Source organism: Terrapene carolina, unplaced genomic scaffold (assembly GCF_002925995.2).
Source record: "Terrapene carolina triunguis isolate 2854851 unplaced genomic scaffold, T_m_triunguis-2.0 Scaffold558, whole genome shotgun sequence".
Classification (NCBI taxonomy): domain Eukaryota; kingdom Metazoa; phylum Chordata; order Testudines; family Emydidae; genus Terrapene; species Terrapene triunguis.
The window spans coordinates 14,845,035-14,864,853 of record NW_020664909.1 but is presented as its reverse complement, the minus strand read 5'-3'; the positions used below and the strand labels follow the sequence as shown (position 1 = coordinate 14,864,853).

Here is a 19,819-nt window from a genome sequence, read left to right as displayed (position 1 = left end):
CAGATGGCTTAGCAGACCTGTGAGTTTCAAACCAATGTAAACAGGAAGCTTAGGAGGATAAGTCAGGAAAGCCCAGTGTTTGTCTCTCTTTGTGGGATTCAGACTCTTATTAAAGAATGTTTTTGATTAGAAAGATGATAAGGTGTATGAAGACCTTCTTAATCCAGATAACAAAAACATGGCCATATTATGAGAACCTGAAGATATTAATATAATGCTGAGGTGAACCTCATTAGTCCATTTTCTTTAAGTCCTCCTTAGTGATAACACTATTATTAGCTGAGCGCACAAGGTCTTACACTCAACTTGATGGCATTTTTCTGTGTGGATGTTTGTCTGTAACATGATAACTTTGGCATTAATGGACAGAATGCTACTGATTAAAATCAGAACACCAGAAGGGTGGAAATCGGAGACACACAGGATATGTCTACACTGCAATAAAAGACCTGTGGCATGGACACTGCTGACCCAGATCAGCTGACTCAGGTTCACGGGGCTCGGGCTGTGTTTAGGCTCGGGCTGAAGCCAGGGCTGTGAGACCCCACAAGGGGGGAGGGTCTCAGAGCCCGTACTCCCACCCAACCCCAAATGTCTACACTGCTATTTTTAGCGCCCCTCCCCTTCCAGCCTAAACCCTGTAAGCCTAAATCAGCTGACCCAGGATCTGAGACTCAGGGTATGTCTACACTACCCGCCGGATCGGCGGGCAGCAATCGATCCAGCGGGAGTTGATTTATCGCGTCTAGTCTAGATGCAATAAATCAGCCCCCGAGCGCTCTCCTGTTGACTTCTGTACTCTACTGCTGCGAGAGGCGTAGGCAGAGTCGACGGGAGCGGCAGCAGTCGACTCACCACAGTGAGTCGGTCTAAGTACATCAACTTCAGCTACATTAATCACGTAGCTGAAGTTGCGTAATTTACATCAATCCCCCCCAGTGTAGAGCAGGCCTCAGTTCTAAGGTTTTTTAATCCCAGAGCCCAAGCCATCTGGATAGCAGAGCTAGCATCTTGAACCACCTCTGTAATTGTCTATAAATCAAAGAGCCCACTGATGGCAGCCATGAATGCTTCCAGCATAAAACAACCCCATCCACCCAATGGAGTTTAAAATTTGACATCCTGAAAGAGAAAGAACCAAAGGAGGGGAGAAAGAAGGAGAATGGCACAGGGAAGCGGGGAAAAGCCTGGGTGGAATGGAGGAGAGAATGGTCACTGGGCCACGGTCACAAAAGGCTCGTAGGAATTAATGAGAAATGAATGTGTGTGATTCAGAACTAAAACTCCTTTACAAAAGAAAAGGAGAGGAAAGATTTATTAATAAAGATGCTACATAGCTTCATTATATATTTAAGTTAGTATATGTTTACACTGAAATGATATTCAAGAACCTATCTGTAGACTCCATGTTGTGCTGCAAAACACCACTAAACAAGGGGAACTAAATGTTTGAAAGGAGTAAAATTGGAATATGAGAACATTTCACCTCTAGACTGAGAGTTCAAATCCGCCTTTGGTCTGTTTCTACCCTGCCTCTCCCCTTTCAGATATGCTTGTGATGCTGGCAGACTAGGTGCCAGCTCATGCCAAGGTCTCCATGTCTCATTTGAACACTGACAAATACACAGCTGGAATCAGTCTGCCTCACCTGTGTGTTAGTATTTTTAAAATAGGCATTAGAAATATAAGAATGTATTTAGACTTTATTGAATGCTTATGAGTTGCTGCATGCATTAATCTCACTTATAACATCTGTGTCCCATATTGTAAGGTGGTATCTGAGCGGTTATATTGTGAGCCTCTGTGACTGTGTAAGTCACCAGGCAGAAGAGAAACACTAATTCATGTGTAGGACCGATCTTCAACAGGTGTTATGCTCTTCCCAATAAGAAAGGTCCATTGATACCCGATGGATATTGCAACTGGAATTTCCCTACATACTCTCAACAAGAGGACAAAAAAAACTTTTGTTGTCCTGTTCTCTCCCCTGTGAAGATGGGTCATGCAAGTGGACTCCTACCCATCAGCTGAGTTTGCAGCACAGATCACATGGCAGGAGGATAAAAACCCCAAACAAAAGGAATTTAATATTTTTATGCTGCTTGGACGGGGCGGGGGGAGAGGGAGAATGTTTCTAGGCATATGTGAGCGATCCCCAGCTGCTTAGCTTGGTTTATCCCTGGAGGACATATAGAGCTTGCAGATTATAGAAACTTTTATTACCTTTTAAAACTTAAGACTGTAACTCATTTGTGTATGTATGTTTACCTGCTTTAACCTTGTAAATAACTCTCTGGTTTCCTTGTTCTATTTAATATATCTTTATATAATTTATGACAGGATTGATTATAAGCACTGTTTTTGGTGTGAGATCTAAGGTGCAATTGACTTGGGGTAAGTGACTAGTCCTTTGGAACTGGAAGCAACTGAATATTGCTGTGATTCTTGGTGTACGAAATCATCTATCACAAAGGTATGCTCACCTGGGTAGCAAGATAGACCAGAGTACCCAAGGACGCTGCCTGTGACTCCACATTAAGTCTGTTATAGTGCCTGAAGAGTTTACATTTGGTAACTGATTGGTGAAATCTAAGTATAGAACTCACAACCAGTTTGGGGTTTGTGGCCTAGTTCTTAACAATCCGCCCTGAGGTTGGTACTCTTGAGTCACAGGAGGTAGCATTACAATGCCCTCCCCATGTTTTTACCAGTTTGTTTAATTAGGGTTTTCTATTATAATAGTTCTATAGCCAGCATAAATATTCAATTAGTTTTCTTTTGTATTCCTACCTGATGATCCTCCATGAGGTGATGAAGCAGGATAGTGCAGCAGACCGCGAGCAGGTAACTGAAGCAGGGAAAGGAGGATGGTCTGCAGAGTTCCAGGATGGCGGTTCTGCTGTAAAAGTGTCTCCACAGCATGCCTGGACTGGTCTATAAGGCTATAGAGAAATTTCCCAGGAGGCTCCAGGACTTGGAGATCCCCAATGCCCCACCAAGAAGTGGCACTGATTATGCTAGAAGGGGACCCAGTGTCCAACAGAACTTAGATACACATCAATTTGGGGGTCCAGGGCATTCCAGTGGACAAGAGTGGATTCAGGAAGCAAAAAAGGTGAGGACATTGGTTGGAGGAGGGAGCTGGATCTCGTTGTCCTCTGTTGCCCGTTGTGTTTAAAGGCAGCAAACTATTGTGTTATATCTTATAGGTTCTCATCTGAGACACCCCAATGCCAGGAGGGCAGTGCATATGGCAGGCCCAGCATGGAGGCAGCTGGGGCTATCAGAGAATCACAACACGAAGTGCTGACAGCAGAGCTTCCAACCCCTTTATCTAAAGAGAGGAAAGACCATTCCCCTGGGTCCTAGCAGTGGTGGTTGGGGTGGATTCATTTTGAGCCACTACTGCCCAGACCACCCTTTTAGGCCCTTCTTCCTTCCTTTCTTCTCCCCGGAGGCTTCTGTCTCCCAGTCAGATGCTAGTGCACAGCACCATTTACAGTCTCTCTCTTAAATGTCCCTGACATTGTATCTGTCTCTCTCACCAAACCATCTCCTACCAACACCCACACGCCTCTGCTTTTAAAATATTTTAAAAGCAGAAGACAGAATACACCAATACTCTCAACTACCTGCTGTTGAGACATTGTTCTTATCGGTGCCACTTTTCAAAATACAGTTCCTGCAATAATCTCTCTCACAAATTCCCTTCACCTTATATAGGGAGATCAAACAGTACTTCTAGCTGACCACCCCCTAATCCCTAATTTGGGGGATGTAAAATGTTACCCTTCCAGATAAAAAAGTGAATGGGCTGTTTTCTCTGTCATGGTCACTTTCTTCATTACGCTCTCAGCAAGCAGTACAAATCCTTTCCAGCACTCACTATAGCCCTCCAGTGGACTGTGAGATTATTTGATTTTATTTATTTTTCAGACAATAAAACTCACTAGACTTCAGCATCTCTCTCTGGATTCCTAACAGATCCTCCATCACATTTCAAGCCTGAGGGCCGGGAAAGAGGTATATTTGAACCATTTTTACAAGAACATAAGGAACAGGGCCTACAAAAAGGATGATATTTGCATGGGAAAGGCTCTGTTGGTTAATACAAAGGCACCTAAAAAGCTGCCCACCTGAGGGAGGTACACTGGCAATTTGCCAGGCTGCCCAAAACCAGCAGAAAATGGAACAGCTTGCAACCAACTTCATTCATAATATGGACATGTAGATCATGGAGATGGCAAGTTCCAGCATGCAATACAATCACCCTGTCTAGAGATACAGCATGGCATCTCGAGTTAGCCAGCATCTGAGTTCAGATTAAGGTGTGCTCATATTTTAGACACCAAGGATGCAATCTGGGCTCTGTGAAAATAAACAGGATTTTTGCCATTGACAAATCAATAGGATCACTATATTCCATCACAAATGTGTAGTACAGGCCCTCCAAAAAAAAATGTAGTGGTCACTAAAATGCATGGAATGGGAGGTACAGTTCTAGACCTGGATGCAGATAGTTTAAGGGGCGGAGAAGTGCCTTGCTACACATTTGGTATCCAGGGATATGTCCAGATGAGCAAAAGAGGTCAATATTACCCAACACCAACTTAATTTCTCTCTCTTTTCCTAATTAAGGGCTCATCTGCTTGGGGAAATTAACCAACCCATGTGAACACTCTTATTTAGGAATGTCTACACAGGGGACTATTCTGGAAGAGCTGTTGTGTTTTAAATTCACACCCTACCTTAATCCAAATGAACATTCAAGTGTAGACAAGCCTTTAGACCAGTGGTTCCCAAACTGGGGTACATGAACCCCTGGGGGTTCGCAAAATGTTACAGGGGGTTCTCAGGAAAAAAATCGTAATGGTGGACAGAGCTGTCCCTAGGGACCCCTGGGCAGCACGGGGCCAGAAGCCCGGAACCCCTGGACTTCCAAGAGCTAAGCAGATCAAAGCAAGCACATCTATCACACTGAGGAGATTTCAGAGTAGCAGCCGTGTTAGTCTGTATCCGCAAAAAGAACAGGAGTATTTGTGGCACCTTAGAGACTAACAAATTTATTTGAGCATAAACTTTCGTGGTGCCACAAGTACTCCAGTTCTTTTTACTGAGGAGATTTAAACTTCAAGACTCCTTATAAGAAATGGAAAGGGAGGTGGATATTTTTTTGCTTTTTTTAAAATTAAATAGGCAGCTAGTATTGTTTTTAAAATTATTATGAAGAACAAGTTTAAGCTTTGTTGTAACGTGTGTTGTTTGCCTGGACTGCTCAAGACCTGAATGCTTGTGTAGGAAGAACTGTTTGAGTTGGCTTCTTAAATACCTTCCTGCTGTTTCACATCTGATACTCCTTGATGAAACATAAGAGCCTTGTCTTATAACAGGCTTATTCAAAGTGATACAAGCTACGAAAGTGAGATCTTGGAAGAGTGTTGCCATTTTCATAATGTAAAAGAAAAACACTGTAATGATAAATAGTGTGTAATAAGCATATCAGAAAAACAAAATTTATATTTCCAAGATCACTGCTTTTATAATTTATACTCAGGTAAAGGAGAAAATCCCTGGAAATATTTGTTTTTAGGAGGGGGTTCACGAGACTTGACATTTTAGTGAAAGAGATTCACAGGTTGTTAAAGTTTGGGAACCACTGCTTTAGCCGTAGCATAGGAAGCTGAGTCTAGGTATGGCAGTTGGGGATTGGATTTGTCGGGGGCGTCCTGAACATCTTGTGGTGCATGGGAGACTATGGAGGGGACCTGTTTGGGGGTGTCGGAGAAGAGGATTGCAGAGGCACCTTGGAGGGGGGTGTAAGCTCTGAGAAGCATGGATGAAAGATCTCTGCAGCTGGGCACGGGGAGCTGCTCGCTGCGGACTACGCACGGGAAAAAGCATCGGCCGCTCTTACCCCCTGCTCAGTGAGCTGTGGCATGGCCCAGCCTGAGCCCCAAGGCCAGGGCGCCCCCAATGCTCACGCCTCGCCTCAGCTCGCGCCAAGCCCTGCGGGAACTACAGGGAGCCCCAAGCGCAGCACGCGGAACCCCTCACTCCCTGCCCCGAGAGTCCCTCTTCTGCGCATGCGCTATCTTCACAGAGCGCGCCCCGTCGCCCTGCCAGCTCACAGGTGAGCGCACCGAACGCTTCCAGGAAGAGGAGTGTCCCGCCTCGCCGCGCTGCATCCTGGGAGTTGTAGTCCATCCGCGGTCTCCCAGCAAGGGCATATGCTGGTGGGAAAACTACATTCCCCATAATCCTGTGCGTGGCTCCGCTCTTTTCCCTGTCTGGGGTGATCGAACTGGCCCCAGGTCCGGCTGGGAGGCTCCGGAGTTTGTAGCGGGGACGGGGCCGCTCCTCCCCTGCCCTGGCGCCCGGAAGAGAGGAGCGAGCCCCCCGGCCAGGAGAGGAGGCTGCAGCTGTGGCTGCGACGTGACGCTTTGCATCCCTTCCCTGCTCCTCTGCTCGCCCCGGGCTAGCGGGGGCGGAGCTGGCTTAGCCCTGCACCTCGCTCACAGGTTGTGCTAAAGGAAAGTGCGGGGTCAGCAACCGCCTCCTTTGCCCCCAGCCAGGGTGACCAGACGTCTCCATCCTAGGGACTTTGTCTTATGTACAGTGCGCAGCTATCATCACCACCCCCGAAAAGTGTCCTGGTTTTTCACACTTGCCGTCTGGTCGCCCTACTCCCAATGCGCCTGTTTATGGTAGCTGAATTTGTGGGCTAAGGTGCAGCCTCCTTCCGCCTCCACCCTTTCCCAGGGCTGGCATTACATAAGCTAATCCACACGCAGCAGCTCGTAGGGAGGACAGCCCCTCGGCATGGGTATCTGGGCTCGAGTGAGTGTCTTGGGCACCCTGGCTTTCTGTGTGCACCAGAAGAGGGTAGCCCTGGCTGAGCTGAGAAGGGACAAAACTCAGTACAACGGCGATCGCCATCAGCTGAAGTTGGTCCAGGTCATATTTCGACATGGAGCGCGCACTCCTTTAAGACCTATCCCGAAACCAGAGCAGGTGAGAAGGGGCTACTGGAAACTCCGAATGTAAGGACAGCGTGGCTGATCTGAGGAGCAGAGGAAGCGGCTGTCCCTGTAACTTGGGGGAGGGGGGAGAGTATCTGCAGTGACAGGGTGTGCACTAGAGCAATGGAGGAGAACAGTGAAGTGTATTGTTGTTTTTAAAAGTTTGACTTCAAGTAAAATCTGAATCCATCTAATTTTTGTTCCTAAACTGTAGCATCTACTGGCAAGTAGACAAGTACTACTGTGCTAAAGTGTGAATTCTGACTCTTCCTGGTACAGCTGATTCACAGTCCTAGACTCAGCTCTGAACTCCCAGTTTTTGTACCATATTTATAAACAAGTATAGCTGACGACTCTACAATAGTAAAATCTAGATCCTGACAGATCAAGTAGAGTGGCAAAATTTCAGATCTAGCATTTGGATCCTTCTGGACTCAACTATATCTTGGTTTCCACATTTTACCATTTAATAATACCACTTCTCTTTTATTACTAGATTTTAAAGTGTTTTACAAAGGAGGTATCATTATCCTCATTTAACAGATGGAGGAAACTGAGGCTCAAGGGGATATGACTTACCTAAGGTCTCCCTGCAGCAGAATTAGGACTAGAAATCAGTTCCGCTAAGCCCCAGTCTATTAGGCCATGATGGCTCCTTACAAACAACACTTATATTCAGTGCCCTTGCACTAGAAAAGTCTGATTCCCAGTGCATTCTGGTGCAATAAAGCTTGGGGGGAGAGGAAGGAAATCCACTGCTGAATCCACTTAATTTTTATTTTTCTCCCCCAACTCAAAATCATTTACTATGTATAATGACAACTAGTGTTAAAAATAAAATGCTTACCTGTACACCAGTCTCCCCTACCTCCCTACCTTTGTGTGCTTTACACTTATTTATGAGGAGAAGAGCAGTTATCCTTCAGGGAAGTGGCAGTGTGGTTTAGCAGGAGGAGAGGAGATGGTGAACAGGATGGGTTTGACAAAGTGAAGCCATGGCAGCCCTTTGTCTCAGGGAGCCTGGTGGTTCTGGCATCCAACACTGGGAAATGGTGCTGCCCCGTGGTGGGGCTTCTGGCCTAGACTTCGGGGGGGTTTGTTTTGGGCGTCTCATTAAATCGTTCCTAAAGCCTAAACACTCCAAAAGACCAAAGTGCCTTTGAAGGGTAACGTGTCTTTTTGAAAGGTTGGCCTACCCTTTGGTCATTGTGCTGAGAACACCTGCAATTCCTAGGTAAAGGCTTTGGACCTAAGAATCTAATGACACTGAGCCTCCCAAACATAGTCAGTGCCCTGCTTCAGAGACATTTGTACTTGCAGGGATTTAGACTCGGTGCATCTTCCAACTCCTGGATGTGGTATCTGGATCCTATCAGAACCTGTACATTTTTGCCCCTGAAGCTTAGATTTTTACTGTCTATGTAGACAATAAATGCAGCTGGTAAGGTGGAAGAAGAGGGAGCATCTTGTCTAGTGTTGGTCAGATCATATTTGATGTTAGTATGTTCAGTGCAACTGTGCATATGAGTGTTTGGTTCCAAATGTGGTTCCAACTGTGACCTAGATTGCTATCAAATTTGTGGCTTTGGTAGATAGTTAGCCAGGGATGGTGTAATGGCTGTCTTTAAAACGGGGATGAGAGAGATCTCTGATTCAAATTGACTTGTACACAAATCCAAGCAGGATAAAGGGAGTCAGAATTGTTAGGATACCATTTTGGAAAAAATAGCAATATTGGATAAAATAGTAATTAATTAAAGTTAGATGCAGTTAACAATACCATAAAGCCTTGCTCATTTGGCGTGACAACAGGGAGTCCCATTACCAAGTGCTGATTTTTTTTAATTAGCAAGTGAACAGAATAACAAAGCTATTTCATTATAGTGTTCTCTATTCATTTATTGTGACAGCTGTAGTTTAATTTTAATTATTTATACAATATGGCGTAGTAGTAAACATACTCTCTAATAATGTGCAAAAGTAATGAAGTCTTGGCAATATGAAACCTCGCTACAGGAGTCTGCTGTTAAATCTTTGCTGAGAAGAGGGTTCACACCATTTATTTAAACATGGGAATTAGGAAATTGCAGTTTAGCAAGGTTCTAATGTATTAATTTAAAACGTAGTTAATATTGAGTGCGTGGACATGTTCTATTGAAGTCAGTGTGGGTGCATAGCTGAGGGCAGAACTGGATCTTCTGTTACTGTATAAGTACACATAATTATGATAACTAGTTTAACTACATGGAAATACTATAAATTCACTTTTGTGTACTGAGAAGCTGCTGATGTCCTATCCCTTAGCCACACTTAGTATCTGATATAAAATAGAGTTTAGCATCTGACACTCTCAAAAAGATGTCTGTCACACTTCTAACTCAAATAGCGTCATGTGCAGAGATCCAACTACAATGTCACATTTTCTCCAAACATATGTAACTATACATTGTTACTGTATAAGATGCATATCTGTTTAAGTGCACAAAGCCACTTTAAATTACAGTGTTTGCCAAATACCAGCTAGATCCAATTTTTTGCTGCCCTTTTGAACCAAGATCTATCAGGGTCCATGCCTTCTTTGTACTGGTACAATGGGTATTGGCTTCGGTTTTCTATTGTAGGTGGTACAAATTTAGGGCTTGAAATAAAAAATGGCTAGATCTAGGGTAACGACTTGGGATTTTTAGGCCATTTTTGTCTACATGCATCTGGTTTTTCAGGAGCGTTGTCACTAGAGTGTACCTTTAAATAGGGTAACCAGGATAAGACATTGGGATTTGGGAACAAAAATTGGCTAGATCCAGCTTTTACCTACTGAATTGCTGGCTGTTGTGCTGAATACAATAGAGGGAATGTAATGTTTGTAAGAAATCTGGCTGGGGGAGCCTACAGATTCAAAAGTACACGCTCCCCCTCTGGAGTCCTATCCATTAGTTGCCAGTACAGGAGCAGCCTGCCACTGAAGTGGCAAAACCGTTTCTACTTGCCGCTTTAACCAAGTGCTCGACTCCCAGTACTCAGACACAGAGAGCTGTTTCAGGGCAATGAGCACTTGCTATGCAGGCTGCTCCAGTAAGCAGGCACTACACTGCCCCACTTACCTGGGCATCATTGTGACTGACCCAGCTTTTCATGGCTCTTGAATCTGAGAGTATTAGCTCTACCATTTAGCTCAAGGAGAAATTCAGTTTGCTGTTAGTAGCAGGTGTGATCGCCTGTTATTTCTTCAGCTGCTAGAGGGGTATGGCGGTCTCAGTGCTGGAGGTTCTCAGGAGCAATAGAGAGGTCATGTTGCATGTCTCAATAATGGAGGGTCTCAGACGTCCTAGCACCGTACGTTCCAAGATGCTGTGTTATATAACGGGAGACGATGGAGTCATGTACTATATATTACTTGATGCTGTCTCATTATCGCAGAGGCAGCATAGTGTATTCCCCCATGCCTTGGTGTAGCCCAGAGTAGTTCTGATGTGATTGGAAGATGATTATTTTCTAATGAAGCATTTCTCTCATGTTTTTTGCATCAGGTGGAGTGGCATCCAACTCTGTTAGAAGTCCCTGCTCAAACCCAGTTTGATTACACAGTAACTGACCTCTCTGGTGGGCCAAAACCCCACTCCCCTTATGAAGATCAATACAAAAAGACCACACTGAAGGTGAGAGACTCTTTCCCCTTGATCAGGTTCCCCTTGCGAGACTCGTATCTTTCCATGCACTGAATGTGACTGCTGTTTCTCTCCCCAGGGTGGTGTCGTTGCTGGGCAGCTGACAACAGTGGGGATGCAGCAGATGTTTGAACTGGGGGAAAGGCTGAGGAGAAGCTATGTGGAGAAGATCAACTTTCTATCTCCGGTGTTCAAACCTTCCGAGGTCTTGTGAGTTTCTGAAAATTCCTGCATGAGTCCCCCGCAGCCCTCACTCTTACTTCTTGGATGAAGGCTCCCTGACTGACATGCTCCTCCCCCAGTGTCTCTCACTGCAGGCCTCTGACTCCTCCCACATGGCCAGTACAACTTGGTACCAGGAGTCACTAGTGCATGGGTTCTCAAATGGGGGGAAGGGGGTCACGAGCTGTCAGCTTCTACCCCCAAACCCTGCTTCACATCCAGTATTTATAATAGTGGTAAATATAAAAAAAAAATGTTTTTAATTTAGGGTGTGTGTGTGCACTCAGAGGCTTGCTGTGTGAAAGGGGTCACCAGTACAAAAATTTGAGACACTAGTGCCTTCAATGTCCGAGTTGCCATTTCAGTGATTTTGACAGTGGGTATCTGGAGCTGCTGATTCATGGGGAGATCGAGGTCTCATGTCCAACAGGTTGTTCTTGGATGTGGCCTTGTTTACAGGAGGAAGACCGTGTCACTCTGTTTCACAAGCTGCCTTCTCTCTTTCAGCGTCCGTTCCACTAATATTGTTCGCAATCTGGAGTCCACGCGGTGTCTGCTGGCTGGGCTGTTCCAACAGCATAAAGAAGGTATGGGGGGGGGGGTGATTTCTAACTGTGTTTCTGCCCCAATCTACCCTAGATACACTCTCCTCTCTCACATCCCAACTGCTCTGGTCCCCAGGTTGCTGTCTCCACACCACCCTTCTGTTGCTCTTCCTCCCCCACCCTCCCATCTAGGATCTCCTGCCTAGTGCATGAGTTGTCAGTTTGCCTTTTGCTCTGTCTCTTCCTTCGCTTCATGTTGATGCCCATCCTTGATCCCTTGCCCCTGCTGCTGCAAGCTCAGCTTGACTGAGTAGGGCAGCATTTACCAGTGTCAGAAACAGGCAATGAGAAATGAAGAGTAGGCCACAATACATAGTCAGGTCTGAAATGTCTCTTGAGAGAACCTGGAGCATTCTGCCCATAAGAGTCCTGAGCCCTGTTAAAAGTTTGACCATCCAGAAACACCTTCACCTGCACCCTAAAGCTCACCAATGTAAGACTAATGTCACAGGGAGCAGGCCCTAGAGATATGACTGTCTTGAGAGCATCTCATTTGCTCTTGGTCCCTGGGCTTGAATGTCCTGGCTGCAGCAAAGTGACCTACCAGATCATAACACTCTTGATGGGTTACAGGGAGGGATATATTTTGTGGCACACAGTAATTTAGAGAATTTTTTCACTTCAAGGTCCCAGACCAGAGCTCGGAGAGTGGGAAATGCCCCCTTTCCCCCCCCCCCACACACGGGCTCAGTTAAGATTCCTACAGCAATAAACTCTTTGGGGCAGAGATTGCCATTTATGAGATGTATGCCCACAGCCGTGCACAATGAGGCTCCAATCTGAATGGTCTCTAGATGGTACCACAATGTAAATATTGATTAACAAAAAGAGAATTGGCAGAGCCTTGGAAGGACATGAAAACAAAGGTGAGACCTTGTACAAGGAAATTGACTTTAATGGGAGACGGTCTTGCACAAAGGCCCAGTTCTGTATTCCTGTATTGGTGAAAGCAGATCTAGTATAAGGCAACCCCAGCTGTGCTAGGGATAACAGAAGTCTCCTCTTGTCCATTCCACAGGACCCATTACTATTGTCACTGATGAAGCAAGCACTGAAATCCTCTACCCCAATTACCAGAACTGCCAGCGCCTGAAGCATTTGAGCAGGTAATCCCCAGTCACATCTCTTCTTCTGAGGTCCCCATCATGGCACATCACTGCTAATAACTGAAAGCACCATGTTTTCCTCATTCACTGAATTCTTCCTATTGCAATGGCTGTACTCCTTGTCTCTGTGCAGTTGCATAAAGTATTAGTGACACTATGTGGGAAAAAATATTTAATAGATCTTGAAAGATCAGTTTAATCTAATCACTACAAACACTTGTGCACAAATCATACTTGTATGGTTATAGCACAAGCATCACTACACGGCAGAGTTAAGGTTGCTTGGGAGCCTTAACTCTGCAGTTCCATTCTTTAATGTGTTTGGATTTATTTTAAATTTAACCTTAACTCTGAATGTCCAGGGTGTGTAGTGTTTTGTTTTGGGATCATTACAACATCTGTGTAATATTTATACCCTTAACTGATTGGAGTTAAGGCTGAGCACCTGTAACAAAGTTTTTATCTGAGAATTTAAAATATTTCTTATAAAAATCTACATGAAAAGAACATTAAGGTTGCAAAGTCAGGCACTCAAGTTAATAAATGCCAGATTTAAGGTTGCCAGTGCTATCTAACGCTGTCCCCTTTGCACATATGTACTGCGCTTGTCTTGGATTACATGACACACTTTTGTCCACAGCCCAGTAGAGACTCTCAGAATTCTCTCACACAAAGAGGCAACCTTAATTTTGGTGTATGAAAACTGAGTGCTTGGCTTTGCAATATAGGGTGTATTTTGATGGGGTAAGAAGTGGACAGGCAAGCTGGCTGACTGCTGCAGGCATCTCAGTGAGGACTGAGAACATGCACACTGCAGCTGGGACATTCACACCACTAAGGAGCAAGCACTGAACAATTGCATATGTGTAAAATTTTTGGGAGGATTGCCAAATAGGGATGGGTTTGTGAGGTGCTAGAACTGTTGAAAGAAACAGTCAGACTTTTTTCTTTTTAACATTGATAAAGCTGTTTTCCCCCAATTTAATTCTGGGAAAAGGCTGAAGAATTTTTGCTGAAACACCCCCCATCCCCATTCAGACTGAGGCAAAGATCCAGCATGGACATTTACAGCCCAATTGGGTGAAGTTTGGCAAAGTTTAAAAAGAATTGAAAAGAGGGGCTAAAGGCCAAGTTAACTAATGGCATCACTCTGCATTGCCCCTATAATAAATACAACAAATGTAGGAGTCAGTCCAGGGTTTTTTCACTGCTCATTCCTTCTGAGGCAAGCTTGGCAAAGTAGTGCTCCCTGGAGGTACAGGTGGGCTGAGTTCCAGTGACACTGACTATTAATTGCTATGTAATCATTGCTGAGCGTGTCCTTTTCTTTTGAAATGCTTGTGTCTCATTTAGATTTCCTCCTTGGAATTAACATCTCCTCCCCAGGTTAGAGTCCCAATGACAAATCTAAAATCTTGGCATCAGCTCAGACAGAGAATCTGTCACTTCTAGTGTCAGCATTCCAAACGCTGGGACACCATCCAGCACTGAGCGGTTTCCATTCTCTTCCCTCGCGCTCCTGGAAGACAGCCCTACCCAACGAGCAGGGAGGTTCTCTTGCGGCTATCTTGTTGCTCTTGCCAGCGTGCCTGAGGATCTAAAAAGCCTCCTTTTTCTTGACAGGGGTAAAATGGAAAGTGTCTTGTTGCAGCCGGGCATCTCTGATGATCTGAAAATGATTCGAGAGGAGATGGGGATCGACAGTGAGAAGTCTGTGGATTTTTTTCTTCTACTCGACAACATCTTTGCTGAGCTGGTGAGGTTGGACATAATTGCAGCAATGTCAGGCCCCTATCCTGCAAGCTGATCCACAGAGGTAGACCCCTGCGCATGTGCAGAGCCCCCTAAAGTCAGTGGCATTCCACAGGCATCTGCCCGTGCAGCCTCGTTGGCTGGATGCGGCCCTTCGAAAGTAGCAGCCTGAGGAAGATTGTCTTAATATGAAGCAAGGTTCAGAGCACCCTCTTCTCTAACCAACAAGAGTTGGCGGCATGTGGTTTATATAATAGAAACATTTATTTAAATGGCAAGTTCTCGTCCACCCCTGACATAAGTTATTCAAGAAACATTTTTCTTCCTTCACTCAGCTTACAAATCTCAGTAAATAATTCAAATATTGAGCTATATATTTGCAAAGTTTTTTCCTACTATTATTTACCTAGCTCTAATCAGCATGCCAAGAACTGGGCCTACAGGCAGGCGGCATTTCCACCCGGCTCCTACCACAGTACACATGATCCAAATTTACTGCCTTCCTGAGGTTTGCCTTTATTGTTAACTGACATAGACTTTGACCTATCCTTCCTCTTGAGTTTGGCTAGTTCCAGGGCTTTTTCTTGCAGGATTCTGTCTTTGCTCAAATTTCCCTGTCTCAAAGAGAGAGGCTCAAAATCCTTTTTATATCCCTATTCTACATTGGAACTAATAGGATTCAGCTGGTCTGGCTGTCAGGAGAATAGCTCTGTATCTCCATCATAGGTGTTAAGAGCACGTTTAGTGCTCTTTATGTGCATGAAAGCTTAAGGGGAAATATATATATAAACCTTGCAGTTGGTATAAGGGCCAGCTCCTTATATTAAATGCCCCCCCCCCCAAAAAAAAAACCCGCAACACCCCTCACAAGTTAGTTTCCTACAGTAAGTGCAGACCTGTGGAGTGTGCATATTGTGAAACTTAGCCCATGAACAGGGCCAGCTCTAGGCACCAGCAAAGCAAGCAGTTGCTTGGGGCGGCAAATTTGCAGGGGCGCAAGAATCCAGCATGAGAGCTGAGAACCAACAGGGAGCCCTGGGAGCTGTAGTTCCTTGGTTAGCTCCCTTCCTATAGAGCCAGCCCTGGAGCAGGGAAAGAACTGCATTCCCTTGGCCGCAATTAACAGGAAAGGGCGGGGGAAGGCGTGTAGAACTGAAACCTCATGCTACAGCTTGCTGTAAATAGTAGGAACAGAGCCAGCTCTAGGTTTTTTGCCGCCCCCCACCTCAGCCCTGGGCTTCCCCCGCACCCCTGTGTTGCCCCAGCCCTGGACTCTCTCCCGCCCACAACCCCTACTGCCCCAGCTCTGGCCCCCACCTGCACCTCCCTGCTGCCCCAGCCCTGGGTTCTCCCCCCCGCCCTCACCTCCTGCCGCCCCAGCCCTGGGCTCTCCCCCAAAGAAAGAATTGGGTGGACTAAATGGACATTGCACCTCTCTATCTGAAGCCTAGCAAGGCAGGTACGTGGATCCCACTAGAATTTAAAATGAAAAGTAAGGGAGGGGAGGCTCTGGACCTGGGCAGCTTTAGATACAGTACCAGGCACGTAGGAGGATTTACACTTCTGAGCCATGGAAGCAGAAATTGACTTTTCTTTTCCAGATTTTGCTAATATTCAGAAAGGGAATCTAGCACCTGCCTTCCAGATTTGAACACCCTCAAAATTCAGGAGTGCTCAAGCTCAATTTGGGCAGCTGATACTTCATTTCTCCCAAATCAAATATACTGATCCACTGTAACTTGCTGTAGGAAAAAGTAGAATAAATTGAGGAAGAAATGCTTCCCAGTGGTTATTAGGACTGGAATTGCTATTTTCAACAGCCATTGCTTTTTTTATTATTATTATTATTATTAAGTTTTAGTTTTATTTGTTTAAAAGGAAGACAGTGATATTGCATTGGCAAATTCCCTATAGAAACAGAGAATGGAACAAAAGAATAATAAAGGCACCTCAACTTTTCCTCATTTATGTAGGACAGTCTTATAATATGCATCCAGATAGCCTTCAATCACACAAGCTGAAAATTTTTCCACTTTACTGCAGTTCTGTAACCATATGGGAACCAATCCTGTCTGTGTTCTGTGCACATCCAAAATTCCTGCTGAATGACCCGCCCTGGGAGCGAGTTACCAGTGACCCAGGGCTGGGGCGAGGGGGGAGGGGCAGCCAAAATTTTTTTTGCTTGGGGCAGCAAAAAACCTAGAGCCGGCCCTGCCCATGAACACCTGTGTGTAGGTGTGAGTGTGTATGTATGTGTCATCGGTACCTGCTCTTGGGTGGCTGCACGCTGGCTCTTACGCTCCACATGTTCTTTCAGGTACATGACTTGCCCAGCTGCCCCGTGCTGAAGAACTTCCTGAAAACGATTGAGCGTCGATCCATCGACTCAATGATTTACATCCTGGAACATAATTCAAGGTGATGTCTCATATCTCCAGCCCCCAGCCTGAAGGACAGTTCTGCACTTCACTAGGTTGAAGGGGGAAGCGGGGAGACTGGGGCTGGATGAGCAAAGAATCCCTTTTGCAGGATGTCATTCCAGACTCGTGGAATCTGATTTCCACCAGGCAGAGAATTATCCTGGTGGTGCATCACCTGTAACGCACAGCAGGGCTGCAAAGAGAGTGGTTGATACTAGTGGGAAGAGCACCTTCTAGGCCTGCAGCACATGACTTGCAGAACAAATCAGCTGATATACACAGCTGAGCAACTGTTTCACAATTGTTCGTAAAAGGTGATAGGAGGCTAACTTATTGCCAAAGGAAACGATATTTTTTCCTTTAAAAAAAAAAAACAGCCCCCAGCTGCAATGCCCAGCAGCTCTTCTCTGGTGATGGGGACGCTTTCCCTTTTATTAGGGCTGTGGTTCTCAACATGTTGGCCCTGCATTAAAACAAAAATGTTTCAGGATTCTCCCTTTCCTTCAAGCCATACAGAAGTGGAGGGTATAGTCATGACACCAGTACAGGTCACAACCCCTAGGTTGTGTGTATCCGTATATCGGAGCAAACAAAACGGGGAAGTGAAATAAGGGACAGATCAAGCATTCTCCAACTTTTTCTGTGTGTGGACCACAGTTTTTTGTTCAGGCTAATTTCCAATTCCCTCTGTTCTAGAGAGGTTCTCCAGATGTGTGTTGGTCCTCTTCTCTATGCAGTCCATGAGAATATAATGAAAGCAATGGATCCATCATCTCCTGCTACAGAGGCCAGGTACAGGACAACATAATTGTCTCTCTAGCTACCATCAGTGACTGGCTGCACATGTAAAGAGCCAATTCACGTAGACAGTGAGTGTGTATGAGTAAAGGAACAGCTGTGTATGTAACTATTATCTGAGTTTTAAAAGCTAATCCATCAGTAGCAAAGGCATGCGGGTTGTAGCTAGATATCCAGAGAAATAAATGCAAAATCTCTTTCCCTCCCCCAGAAAGCTCATTCTCTATGCTGCTCATGATGTTACCCTCATCCCTCTGTTGATGGCACTGGGGATCTTTGATCACAAGTGGCCACCCTATGCCGCAGATGTGACAGTGGAACTGTATCAGCATCAGCAATCCAAAGAATGGTTTGTACATCTGTCTTACCATGGAGAGGTAAGGACTCAATGGTGGCTCTGCAATGCAGTTGGCTAGATAGAGGTCTTGCAGCGGATTTCCAGCACACTAAATTGTGGAATGAGACAGATTTTGATTGCACTGTCAGAGGGAACATGATAAAATACTCAGCCACAAGATGGGTAGGCAGGAGCCTAATTATCTTTCTGGCCTGGCTACTGGTTCAGTGGGACCTTTTGGCAAAGTTCTTTAACCTCTGCCTCAACTTCACCTGTTTGACATCATACAAAAGGGGTTTTGGCAACATAAGAATTTATTTATTAAATGTGTGTGAACTTGTTTGTCCCCCTGCAGGAACAATTGGTGAGAGGATGCAGAGCAGGTCTCTGCCCGCTGGAGGAATTTCTAAATGCTCTATCACACTATGCTGTAAGTCCAGAGGAGTACAGCGTCCTTTGCTCGCAGATGGACAAGTAATTCATAAGTAGTATTTAAATAAAACTCAGTTTCCTGCCTACAACCTTTGGTGTTTGAATTCTTTCTTTCCTCCCTCTCTCCATCCAACAAGTCACTATGAAGGTGACTAGACCCGTTCATGCTAGATGCAGGATTCTGCTGGTCTGGTATGCACTGCTGCTAACTCATGCATTTGCAGCAAGAGGAGGTACTGTGTGTAATACAGAATAACTCAACCTCACATATGGGTAGTGCATCTGCCAGTATGAACTACTGTCTGAATACATAGGCATTTGGAGATTGTCTCTCACTATGAAGGTGGCTGAAGATAGCTAAGGAGGACGGAAGATTTGGCCTGACCTGCTGCTGTGGACATGGAGGGGGAGCGATATTTTCCCTTCTAATAGCAAAATGCTGGAGTATGTCAGATAATCTGCAGCCTGCTTCTAGAGATGACACTCTCCATGGTGCCTCCATTGGTGTCTATGTTGAAAGCAATATAGATTGTTGTCTCTTTTCCTTATTCTCACCATGATAGCCATGCTCTGCACAGAAGCTATTTTCCCTTCCTTATCTCACCTTAGTGCAAACATGCTTAGTGCTTGGGACTTAAGTACTCTAGTCCATTGATAGTTTATACGGTCCATGCAGACCTGTCCCATTTCCAAGGCAGTAAAGAGGCTGCTGAAACCCCTTCCTACCATCATGATATGTATGGAAATTTGCTTTGCGCATACAACTACACCAAGCCAAGATTAAGTATGGGAACGTACACGCAATGAACTCCTAGGTGAATTTGACTTCTCAATTTAACAGGGAAGTTTAGTGAACTACTCTAGCCTATGTTTGCAGCTTTCACAAGCTGGGAAGGATCATGGCAGCTTGTACTCGTGAGAGCACTCTAGGAATACACCAGTTACTTAACAGTGCTGCTGATTTAAGTGGCAACACTCTTCCTCTCTGACCTCACTACCCTAGGAGAGTAGTAAGGAGCACTGCATTACCAGAGATGCCATGTTTTAGTTAGTATGTAAAACTCAGGCCCTTTATCATTTATAGCCATTAAGGCTCCCATGGTGTTATGCAATAGCCTTCCTATCCTAGCACATCTGGTTATTTACATACAGTTTTCCTAAACAGCCCCTACAGTGTCACTGTGTAATATCCCTTCCCACCTAAAGAGAAGCACTAAATATTGTAGTGATGCTGTAATTAATTGCTGGATACATGACTGGAGGTACTAGGGTAATTCCTGTCTGAGAAACGTGGGCTTGACTTTCCTTTGATATGTCATTAAACTGCCCCCACCAACCACTATTTATGTTGACAAATGCACAATGGGAGGAATGATTTGAATACATGTATACATCACCAAGTTCTAAACTAACTGCAATCAGTAGCAAAGAAAGCAAACAAAATATTAGAAATTTTTAGGGCT

The 19,819-nt window shown here is 45.1% G+C and overlaps 1 protein-coding gene across 1 annotated transcript; it reads left to right on the top strand.

Moving 5' to 3' along the window:
• Positions 1-6,301: 6,301 nt before the first annotated feature.
• Positions 6,302-18,431, top strand: ACP6 (acid phosphatase 6, lysophosphatidic). Its single transcript, XM_024209437.1, has 10 exons — positions 6,302-7,011; positions 10,547-10,675; positions 10,764-10,894; positions 11,414-11,493; positions 12,530-12,617; positions 14,241-14,373; positions 16,687-16,787; positions 17,486-17,581; positions 17,799-17,964; positions 18,280-18,431. Exons 1-10 carry the CDS (start codon positions 6,820-6,822, stop codon positions 18,400-18,402), a joined length of 1,239 nt encoding a protein of 412 aa, XP_024065205.1. The 5' UTR covers positions 6,302-6,819; the 3' UTR covers positions 18,403-18,431.
• Positions 18,432-19,819: the final 1,388 nt, after the last annotated feature.

Bases quoted from the DNA above. Each gene is read 5' to 3' on its own strand.
- ACP6 (XM_024209437.1), top strand. From the start codon at position 6,820: ATGGGTATCTGGGCTCGAGTGAGTGTCTTGGGCACCCTGGCTTTCTGT. The intron at 11,494-12,529 runs GTATGGGGGGGG...TCCATTCCACAG, and splicing joins GTTCCAACAGCATAAAGAAG to GACCCATTACTATTGTCACT. The intron at 17,965-18,279 runs GTAAGGACTCAA...GTCCCCCTGCAG, and splicing joins ATCTGTCTTACCATGGAGAG to GAACAATTGGTGAGAGGATG.